General features: G+C 43.6%; 1 protein-coding gene across 3 annotated transcripts; it reads left to right on the forward strand.

Annotated features, from left to right (window-relative positions):
- Positions 1–792: 792 nt before the first annotated feature.
- Pdzd9 (PDZ domain containing 9) lies at positions 793–11,248 on the forward strand. 3 transcript variants are annotated; one of them, XM_005064477.3, is made up of 4 exons: positions 793–918; positions 2,597–2,776; positions 7,161–7,350; positions 10,260–11,248. In XM_005064477.3, exons 1-4 carry the CDS (start codon positions 888–890, stop codon positions 10,666–10,668), a joined length of 810 nt encoding a protein of 269 aa, XP_005064534.1. In that variant the 5' UTR covers positions 793–887; the 3' UTR covers positions 10,669–11,248. The 3 variants fall into 3 exon arrangements, with proteins under 3 accessions (XP_005064534.1, XP_040611292.1, XP_040611295.1); XM_040755358.1 differs by lacking the exon at positions 793–918 and adding an exon at positions 965–1,064; XM_040755361.1 differs by lacking the exon at positions 793–918 and having other exon boundaries at positions 2,705–2,776; positions 7,298–7,350.
- The last annotated feature ends 89 nt before the right edge of the window (positions 11,249–11,337 follow it).

Raw genomic sequence — 11,337 nt, forward strand, 5'->3', positions numbered from 1 at the left:
TGGTGGCTCATGTCTTTAATCCCAACACTTGGAGGCAGGTGGATCTTTGTAAGTTTGAACCCAGCCTGGACTACATAGTGAGTTCCTGTACAGCCAGGGCTACACAAAGAAACCCTGTCTTAGGGGGAAAGTGTGTGTGTGTGTGTGTGTGTGTGTGTGTGTGTGTGTGTGTTCCAAGAGGGTAAAGTCCATGTTTGCCTCATATACTCTCATGTCCTCAGCAGCCCCAGAAGTCACAGACTGGATTTCAGTGAATTTTTGTTGTATGAGTGTATGTGTGGGGGAGGAAGGATTATTTTGGGAAAACCAGAGTCAATAATCCATCTTCTAATAGTGACTCATTGTTTTCTGGCCATTCTTGGCCCTTTCTCGTCTAAAACACACATGAATAAAGTGCAATGGCAAGGCAGTTAGCGTTGTTGATATAACAATATTTTAATACCACCATTAAACGGCATTCTGGGATCTTCTAGGGTTCCCAGCAATGTTAATGCTCACATTTGGAGGTCCTCTCCCCTCTATGCTCTTGCCCTGACCCCAGTGTTTCCCCACCAATGAATGAAGAACCTTGTTAAAGCAGGAATTCTCGTTCCTGAAGAATTTTCCTTTTTTCCCCATATAAATTTTTACACTCTGCATTGGAGTAGTTTCCACCCGTGCCAGGACGTTTTCCAGGGTCTACTGAAGTCTGTCTACGATCTGGCTGCTCAAAATCTGGGACGCAGTCTTGCAGCGCCCCCTGGCGGCCATACAGAGGGCCGGGCGGCGCCAATGTTTCCCCGTGGCTTGTGGTCCTGATCTTCTGCCTCCAGGATTCCAAACTGTTGGAAGTTGGACAGATTCCAGCCTCAGCTCCTGGGAGGATCAAGAGAGCCCCGCCCTAAGCAATGGAGAAGGGCCACCTCAAAAGCAAAAATGGTATATGGAGTAATAGGAAAAGGGTGATGCCTGGGGTTCCAAGCCTCCCTAAATTTGCCTCTTTTGTAAAATGGTGGTCACACATGGGACTCTCTCACCACTGTTTTCTCATCAAGATAGATGGTTGTTTTTCCGTGGACAGCTCTGTGAGTTTCAACAAATATATAACACTCTTAACCACTACCACAATCAAGTGAGGGAATGTGTTCACCTCCCTAAATTACCTTGCAACTGCCCTTACTATACCCCGATTTCTTGTACTTTCAATGTTTTCTCAAATTTTGCTTTTCCATGGAGAATGGCTAAATGTGGAATCATGTATAGAGATTTTTTTAGTGGTTCCTTTCACTCTGCTGTCTTTAAAGTTTTTAAATTATATCTGTGTGTGTGTGTGTGTGTGTGTGTGTGTGTGTGTGAGGTGAGGGGAAGTAGGGAGGGAGGGAGGGAGACAGAAAAACAAAGAGTGGGGGTTTGTGGGGAGTCAGTTCTCTCCTCCATGTGGGTCCTGGAGATTAAATTCAGGTTGTCAGGCTTGGCTGCAAGCACATTTTCCTGCAGAGCCATCTTTTCCACCCCACTGCTATCTTTCAAAACATATTACTTTATTAGCACATTTACCTTGTAAGCTTCAGTTTTCCAACTGAAGTTGCTGGAGGTGTCCAGCAAGGACATTTTCTCTGAGGACAACCATGAGCCTCAGGAGTCCCTACAGCTGGCTATGGGAAGCTGGGGAAGCCCATCCCAGCAGCGATCCTGGACACACCACAATCACACAGACTCAGCCAAGGCCTGGTGAATTTGGGGCATCACTGGCCCTTACAGAAGGAATTGTGGGTGAAATGGTGTATTTCCTCCCAGATGCTGTGTGCATCTACCACTGTCCATTTCTATTGCCGGGCAGGTGGCATGCTCGAGTGACTGCAGTCAGCCTTTCGTTTCTAATCTGCATTCTGGGCTCCACATATCACACAGCAGCCAGCACGGTGATTTTATTTAAAACAACGACAACCTGATCTTGTCCAGTGTACATTACTTGTGAGATTTCCTTAGGGCAAATCTGGGTAGCAGCCCATCTGCCAGGCAGGGCACCTCTCACCGCCTGCCTGTGCTGCTCCTTTGGGTCCCCATCAAGGCTGGTTCCTTCCTGTCTAAAACCTTGATTGTTTGCTCCCTGCCACCTAGCTTGTTGATTTTCTCACCTTGACCCACATTTACTGCGTTGGGGAAACCTGGTCCCTCTCCCTTTGTGAAACTTAGGTCCTCTGATGTTTACCCTCAGAGCTCCCTGCCTTTTCTTCCTTTTTAGCATCCAGTTTGTTTACGTAACTGACAGTTGTGTCCTCTACTGGCTGTAAGATCCACAAGGGCAATGAGTCCATCTAGTTCACTATAGTAAACCAGGGCCTGAGTGCACTGCTTACATCAACAAACACTTGTCAAGTGAATGGATGATAATAACTGGCGTTAAGCATCCATAATGCACTAGCACTGTACAGTAGCCCTTTAACTGTCCTGTTTAATTCACAGATGCTTTACAACACTCATTTTCCCTAAGGGGAACCCGAAGAATAGGATGACTACGTAAGTGCCCCCAAAGTCTAGTTTCAGAGCTCCACAGCACCATTACCATGCTGTTGTCTTGATAAACTACTGAAACAAGTTCCTCTTGTTCTGTTAGAAAAAGAACACAACCTCAAAGTCAAGGGAACTGCCCGCAGCTTGAACAAAATGAAGCAGACCAAACTCACCGTGGGCAGCCTGGGATTGGGCCTGATCATCATCCAGAATGGGCCTTACCTGCAGATTACTCACCTCATCAATAAAGGGGCTGCAGCCAGTGACGGGACACTCCAGCCAGGTGACTGTGGTTCCCACGTGCCTCCTTCCCACCTACCTTCAGGGAGTTGGCATGAGGGTATGACATTGTCTGAGAGTTTCCTCTGGGCAGCCAGTTGCTACCACTCATCAGCTACTCGCTGTTCATTTGGTCTCTAGTAACATCCTAGGAAGGCACCCTCACTATCTTCCTTTTGCAGGTGAGGAGACTGGAGTTTAGTGGTAGAGCCTTCCTTGCCTGGTTCACTTTCATCCAGTGAGTGGGAGACAAACACAGACCCAACATCACTACACAGTTCACAACTGTGGAGGTGTTAATCATAACTAATGTGGAGACACTTGATCTTATTTCACCCTCTCAACAGCCCCAGGGTATATTCTACACTAAACCACTATGCAAATATGTACATACTTAGGAACCTGCCCAGTTATACCTACGAGTTGGAATTTAAACCCTTCCTCTCAGATTCCAAGCCCAAAGGTTTCATCAAGATCACCTAACTTCTCAGGACTCTGAGGGAATGCATTTTCTATCTAATGCAAGACATGTTTTCCCAGTCTCTGTCTAGGGCCCTTATGCTATTCCTAGAAGTGGGGGGGGCACAGTGGAATGAAATCACGAGAGGGAAAACCACTTCAGGCCATTTGTTCAGAGATCTGAGATGTGTCATTTTCTCATTTTGTGACCTTGGCAAAGTCAATCTTTGAAGCTTCAGTGACTTCATATCTAAATTGGGAGAATCTCATCTCTGCTCTAGGTTTTTAGGATGTGGTAAGTATATATAAATATTTGTTTTTTTTCGAGATAGGGTTTCTCTGTATTGTTTTGGAGGCTGTCCTGAAACTGGCTTGGTAGACCAGGTTTGGTCTCGAACTCACAGAGATCCCCTGCCTCTGCCTCCCAAGTGCTGGGATTAAAGGCGTGTGCCACCAACGCCCGGCGGATGTGGTAAAAATGTGAAGAGTTTTGAAAACAAGTACTGTAGAAATACTGCCAAGTTCACATTCTTATGGCTTTTCTATGGCTAGTTGTCTTTTAGACATTAGCTTTTCTGCGTATGTATGTGTGAGGAGTATATAGAAGTCACAGGTTGATATATACCTAGGATTGTGGTCAAAGGTCAGATTTGAAAACATGACCTGCTACAAAACCCATACCATGTTACCAATGGCCTCATGAGCAGAAGTGAGTTTTTTTTTTTTTTTTGAAATAGGGTTTCTCTGTGTAGCTAGTCTGGCTCTCCTGGAAAGAAGTGAGATTTCAATGCAAACACTCTGGGCACCAAATTTCTTAATGGAAACCAGTTTACTATTCAGTGTCTAGGTTTCAAAGTCTGCTTTTCCATAAATTTGGCATCGATCATGGGACTTGCTAATTCTTTGACACCTGCCAGCCCTGTTATTTCTCATTCATGTGTTCTGAAGTTCCTTGTCTTTGGTATTTTATCTTGATCTGGTAATTTAGTGTTTATTTTCTATGTCTGTCTGATGTACAAAGCCTTAAGATATTACTACGACTTTAAAATACTGCTACAGCTTTGACAATGGACAGTAGCCATGTGCTGGCTTCATTCATTCAGTTAGCCATACCCAGGCTCGCTCATTCATTCATTCATTCATTCATTCATTCATTCATTTTGCATTTCCTTAATTCCTTTCCATGTCCAGGTCCTATGGGTACTAACAGTGGAGAGCTTAGCAAATGTAACCCTAACCACACTAAATGTGTACAACTTACATCCTTGTTGGAAAGAACAGAGACGAAGAAAACCTATCTTTCAGTAGTGGTGTGGCTACTGCACGGTTGATTTAATACAGGCAATCTAAACAGACTCATGCAGTGTCATTCCTACAGCCTATTAAAGCAGAAAAAAGGATGCATGATGAGCTTAGTGTTCATAAACACCCAACTGGTGTCCACGAAAGGCAGTGCTGGTGTCTCCGGTCAGAGCAATCACATTCATACCCTGCCACATTTGGTTTAAAGCCAGAACGGTCAGGGAATTGAGCTGTTTATGTTCTCTTGATAAAAGTCACCTTCTTACAACATAATTAAGCAGAATGCCAAGCCATAGTTTTCAGCTATAAACACCCCCTTTAACACCAGACATGTGAGCTCATCCTAAAAGGATGACTTTCTTACTGTAATTAACCTCAGCAGGGAGAGCAGCTGTTTCATACTGCACAGCCTGCAGGTAGCTCTTGAGAGAAATCTTGTGTCATTCTGAAGTTACTTTCAGTACATGCTTTTGTTTTTGTTTACCTTGCTCTTGGAGACCAAGTCTTACTATGTAGCTCAGGCGGGCCTTGAACTGTCTGCCCATCTTCTTGCCTCAGCCTTGTTGTTTTTTGAGACAGGGTTTCCTTGTGTATCCCTGGCTGTCCTGTAACTCATTTTGTAGACCAGGCTGGCCTCAGATCTTAGAAATCTGCCTGCCTCTCCCTCCAAGTGCTGGGGTTGAAGGCCTATGCTGCCTCCCCCTTCTGCCTCAGCCTTCTGAACACTGTGTCCAGCTCAGTATGAGGCTGGTTTTATCCCCATCTACCTCTCAAAACCCATGCAGAAGGATTCCTCAGACTTTCTAGAACAGTGGAAACTTTTGGGATCTCACACTAGGGAAACATGTCCTTGGCAGTGCTTGGACACTCCTTCAGGACCAGTGTAACTCCTGAGTAGCCTGCAGTGGGAACCAGCACCAGCCTCTTCCCAATCCCTCTCTCTCAACTTGGGCTTCACCTGTCTTGAATGAGGGTTATTGGGGGCTGCTAGCTTCACATGCAGACAGGTAACCTGTCATCCTGTATTAGTTATAAAGTCCTGACAGGCAATACAGGAATGAAGAAACTTCAGCACTGAGGGAAGCACAGACACACAGAGAAGCTGGGATTGGGTGGGCTGTGCTCACTCTGATGGAGGGTAACACAAGGAGGAGTTAGCTAGTTTCAGTAGGCAGTCTCTGTAAATGAGGAAGTCAGGTTGCAGTCATCCAAGAGGAAGCTGCAGTTGCTGGTTTTTGTACACTGGTCAAAAACATTGCTACTTGGGCCAAAAGAAGTCTTTGTCATGCTTCTGAGGCTCCCCCAGGGAAGGCTGTGCTACTTCCATGGGTATTGGGGTCCTTGACAAGGCTTTGCCATGTTAACACTTCAACTGATTCCCGCTGAGAAGTACAGACAACTAAGACTTTCCACAGAGTGAATCTGTCCTTTAAGTAAGTGCAGACCTTCTATATTCCTCCTAAGGGGCTTGGCTGAATGTTAGTTTTCATGCTCCTTATTTCAAGCAACAGCAAACAGTATTGTTAAGGCACTTAATTTAGGGCAGTATCTGACTGAACTGCCTGAAAATCTGGAGAACCAGGCTTGAAAGACAGGGAGAGACCAAAGGATCCAGACATCTGGATGCCCCTGCCATCCCAATGCAGGTTCAGTGAGCCAGATAGGAATGCCAGGTGACTGGGTTGAGTTTACAGATCTTCACTGTAACTGGTGGGAGCCAGGGGTAGGGTGGACTAGGTCTATATAAGTGAATGACTGACCCTTTTAGCTGTCATTTTGGGGACCTAGGTTTTTATTGTTAATGTATCTTTTCACCGGCTGGGTGCTCAGAAGCTCAATGGTTGACCATCACAATTCCTCATACAGCAGTGTTTTAAACGAGGGGGTCCTGCTCTCAGTGTTTTGAACCAATTGTGCAGGTCATAGTGGTGCGCTGTAGTGGGATATGCTGAAGAGGTAGAGGTAGGAGGGGCACAAGTTTAGATTCCTTGCAATCAACACTTTCTGCATGTACATTAAGTGTAATTAATAGCAGCTAATCATCTAATGTATCATAGTTATATGGTTGATTTAATTAGGACGGGTTTATTTGCTGTGGAGGGCTTGATGATCCCAGGCAGGCAGATTGGAATGTGGCTTCTCTTTTACTAGTTATAGCCACTCAATTTTCACCTTTAGAATCTTAAATATAAAGGTTTGGGTTTTAAATGGTTTTAGCCTCTTTACCAGAGGTTAAGAACTTACCAGTTGGCTGGGCGTTGGTGGCGCATGCCTGGTCTACAGAGTTCCAGGACAGCCTCCAAAACAATACAGAGAAACCTTTTCTCAAAAAACCAAAAAACATAAAACAAACAAACAACAACAACAACAACAACAAAACTTACCAGTTAAGAACTTCAGAAATGGCTCAAAAAAAACTATTAAGTAGCTATTAAAAAATTAAGGTAGGCATCTTTATCATACTGAGAACACTCAGGCAGGTGAATGTTCTTAGTAAGTCAAGGTGGAAGCTAGGCTTTGGTCAGAATGAAACAACATATAAATCCATAAAATATTTCAATAAAGCCACTGATCAGCATGGTTCCTTTTAACCCATTACTTTCATTTAACTGTTTTTTCTTTTTCAGGTGATGTTCTGATTAGTGTTGGGCATGCTAACGTGTTAGGATATACCCTCCGTGAATTTTTAAAGCTTTTGCAAAATATCACCATAGGAACAGTGATACAAATCAAAGTTTACCGAGACTTCATTGACATACCCAAGGAATGGCAAGATGTGTATGATTTAATCCCTGAGACCAAATTTCCAGTTTCACAGTAAGTAGCCCACTTTAAGACAATGTTATGAAACCCAGGCCCGTGAGGTGCTGGGTTCTGGTTTAATGTGCAAATCATCAAATGGCAAGAACTGTGAGGAGGGTGGGTGACACTGCCAGCGCTTAGTGAGCTACATTCTGCAAAAGACATTCTGCAGGACTTCATATTATGTGGGATTAGTTATAAAGGCAACTTGGGAGTTAGGCAGTCAGTCAGCAGTCATTAATTGGGTACTCTGTCCCCAAATCTACCTGCACTGTGCCAATGCAGCCTATCTAGTCAGCCCTAAGACACAGGTTGAGACGGGACTGTGAAATGGCTTTGTAGATGAAGTGCTTCCTGTGAGAGCAGAAGGACTTGTGCTTGGATCCCTGGCACCATGGAAAAGCTGAATGTGGTGGAATATGTCTAACTCCAGAGGTGGCAGGGAGGACAGAAGAGGACCCCCAGAGCTTGTTGGTCAGCCAGGCAGTCTAGCGCAACTGGTGAGCTGCCAGTTCAGTGAGAGACACATTTTCAAATAGGTGGAGCTGTCATCTCCCCTCCATAGGGGCTTGCACACACAGTGCTGAGAATCCCACTTCCTCTTCTCTCTGATCTTTTGCAATAACATTTATACCTGTCTTAGTTAGAGTATCTATTGCTATGACAAAATACCATGCCCAAAAGCAATTTGTAGAGCAGAGGATTTTGCTTATCCTTCTATACCACAGTCCATCATTCAAAGGAAGTCAGGGCAGGAACTGAAGAGGATGTGGAGGAATGCTGCTTACTGGCTTTCGCAGTTTTTTTTTTCTTTTTCTTATACCATCTAGAACATCTGCCCAGGGGTGGCACCACCCACAATGGGTTAGGCCCTCTCATACCAAGGCAATGGAGATGTTTTTCTCAATTAAGAGTCCCTCTTTCCAGGTAGGTCTATGTTTGTGTCAAGCTGACGAAACCCAACCAGCACCATCTTTTTAGTAAACTAACTCCACTATTCTGCCTGCTGTTCTAATTTAATGAAAAAGTCAACAGAGCTCTCCATTTGCTCAGGAGATACACATCTCAGGCACTCCAGTATAGGCACTGCTTTCCTCTCTTCTCAGCCAAGGCCTACTTTCAGATAATCTGCCACCTTCACATGGTGATTCCAATAGACTTGTCTGTATTTTGCTTGCCTTTTAAGCAGCATCACTCTTTACAACTCCCCAATCCTCTTATTCCTGCCCTTGACATAGCTTCCCCTGTCTGTGAGATTACTCTCCCATCTGGGTTCTTCCTAAAGCTTAGCCTTTGGCTCTTCTGTTTCCTAGGGCTGTCTCAGTGCCTGTAGTTTCTGTTACTCTCCATACACTAAGCACTTATAAAGCATATTATCTCCACCCATCGTAAATCACCCACTATCTCCATTTAGATGCCAACCCCTTCAAATTTATCCTTGAACTCAAAGTCAGTTGTATTTTTTCTTTCCCCACTTATGTGACCACCCTTTAAGACTAGCTGGGTGTAATAAAACTCGACTCAATACCATATTAATAGAAGAGATAAGCTTTAGGAAAAGTTGTTTAAATTCTTGGAAACAGAGCTATAAGCAGAGGGACTGTTTTGGGTCTGTGGGGCAGGAGCACCAGGACGAGTATGGCCTGGGGCCAGTATTTGTTCTGGGATGTAACAATAAGGTGACCAGCAGAGTCCAAGCATCATCCATATTTCAACCATCAAGCCATGAACAGGGACAAGTTTTGAAAGGAAAGCCTTGAAAACTTGGTGACAACATGATGACAGCAGATGTGGGTAAGAGTGCTGTAGAAACCCTTATCTGAGCTGGGCGTTGGTGGCACACGCCTTTAATCCCAGTACTCGGGAGGCAGAGGCAGGTGGATCTCTGTGAGTTTGAGGCCAGCCTGGTCTACAGAGTGAGTTCCAGGACAGCCTCCAAAACAATACTGAGAAACTCTGTCTCGAAAAACAAAACAAAACAAAACAAAAAAAAAAAAAAAAAAAAGAAACCCTTATCTGTGTAGTATTGTCTAGGGGAAAAAGAAGAAAACCTTAGAATTACTAATGGCTAGCATGCTGAAGTGTCTTGAAGCTCACCATCGCCTGACTCCCCTCGTAATGGGTTATCTTCTGTATTGCTGTAAGACCCATGAGAACCAAGTGTTACTCAAGGTACAATGAAATTAGTTCATTCTTTAAGGCCTTATAATAGTCTAGTCAGTGGTCTGGCTTAAATCTTAAAGTTTTCAAGTAGTGTGAAGTAACTTAATGCAGGATTTATATTTATGGTTGAGAAAAAAAATTAAGAGATGATCCTGATCTCTCCAGCTCAAAGGGTAGTTTTAAAGAGAAACTTTCCAGTACCTAGGAGGTAGAGGCAGGCAGATCTGAGTGTTTGAATCCATGGGGTGGGATGGGGGTAAGTTTTAGAGTAGTATATACATTCAGGCAAAACACTCATACACATAAATCAATCTGAAAGTATTCAAGCACCAAGAATCCATTTCATCAACACTCAATGATCCAGAAAGTAATGAAGGTAATTTGTATTTGTAGGTTTACACACACACACACACACACACACACACACACACACACACACGCACACACACACACATGCACACACGCACAAAACAAAACCCCACCAAAACCCAATGGCTTTATTTTTGAGCGTGTGTGTGTGTGTGTGTTTGTGCACACACACACGTGCAAGCTGAGTGCAGTGTCCACAGAGGTGAGAAGATGGCATAGGGTCCTCCAGAACTAGATTTATAGGCAGTTGTGAGTTGCCTTATAGTGAACCATCTCTCCAGCTCTAAATATTTTATTTATTTTTTTAATTTATGAGACAAAGTAGTTGTTAAGATTCTGTTAGGAACTCTGTTAAGATATTAAGAATATATTACATTCACTCTTCATTTCAGCACACCAAAGAAAATGGAGAGAGCAAAAGATGAGCCTTTTGTAAGCAGAGATGACCATGAAGATGTAGTTTTAGATAAAAGACTGAAGTATTACAGATATCCTCGGTCAGTTTGGAATCACCCTGTAAGGATTCCGGTATCAATCTCCACAGAATGGCATGGATATAAAAAGAAGGACCATACTATTAGTGTTGGCAAAGATGTTAACTGCGATGTAGTAATTCACAAAGATGACAAGAAAGACCTGAGGGCCCCTTCTCCATACTGGACAATGGTGGAGCGAGAAAATGCCATCTCCTCCACCTCCTCCTCCTCCTCCGCCGCTTCCTCCAACTCAGATGCCTTTTGGTTGGAGGACTATGCACAGGCTGAGAAGGGTGAAAGTCAAAAGGTATCAAAGTTTGGTTAGGTATTGGTTTGCAAATCTGTGGCCACAGAAATTTTTATTTTTAAATATCCATTTTTTTGTGCCTTACCATGTATAGGTTTGTAAAATTCCTACAGCACTTAGCAGCTCTGAGATTGTACGAAAAGGCCTTCATAGACTTTCAGTTAATAGCTCAGAACTTCCTTCCTGTGGTCTTAGGGTTCCACAGATCTGTTCTCAGATAACATCATTGTTCACTCGACTTTTACATCAGGTAGAGGAGCCCAATCATCAGAATGGCTGACCATTTGTCTTTTAAGGTAAAGTTTTCTTTGTGTGTTTTTGGGCTGGTTGTTTACATTACAACCCTGCCCCCACCCTTTCAGTGATACCTTTACTTGGAATGTCAGACTGAGAGTTACTTAAAGGAGACAGGACTGAAACAGGTGAGCAAGAGACTGCCACAGACAAGGGAAGGCAGACATAAATGATGTTTCTTATCTACACATCTACACAAAGGGGGCAAAACCCAGACTGTTCAATTGCTGTTATCCCCAAATAAGCAATTTTAAACTTGTTTTTATTTAAAAAAGCCACCAATAACAATCTGGAATTACTTTTAGAGCTGCTTTGCCTTGATTTTAAGTTTCTGACATTTCTTAATGTAATTGATAAACTCAGTTACTGTATTACTGTTTTCTTTAAAGCATT

This window comes from Mesocricetus auratus, unplaced genomic scaffold, assembly GCF_017639785.1.
Source record: "Mesocricetus auratus isolate SY011 unplaced genomic scaffold, BCM_Maur_2.0 Super-Scaffold_4256, whole genome shotgun sequence".
In the NCBI taxonomy this organism is placed as follows: domain Eukaryota; kingdom Metazoa; phylum Chordata; class Mammalia; order Rodentia; family Cricetidae; genus Mesocricetus; species Mesocricetus auratus.

Excerpts from the sequence above, each read along its gene's own strand:
- Pdzd9 (XM_005064477.3), top strand. The coding sequence starts at position 888 with ATGGAGAAGGGCCACCTCAAAAGCAAAAATG. Across the intron at positions 2,777-7,160 it reads TGACGGGACACTCCAGCCAG|GTGATGTTCTGATTAGTGTT; the intron begins GTGACTGTGGTT and ends TTTCTTTTTCAG. Across the intron at positions 7,351-10,259 it reads ACCAAATTTCCAGTTTCACA|CACACCAAAGAAAATGGAGA; the intron begins GTAAGTAGCCCA and ends TCTTCATTTCAG.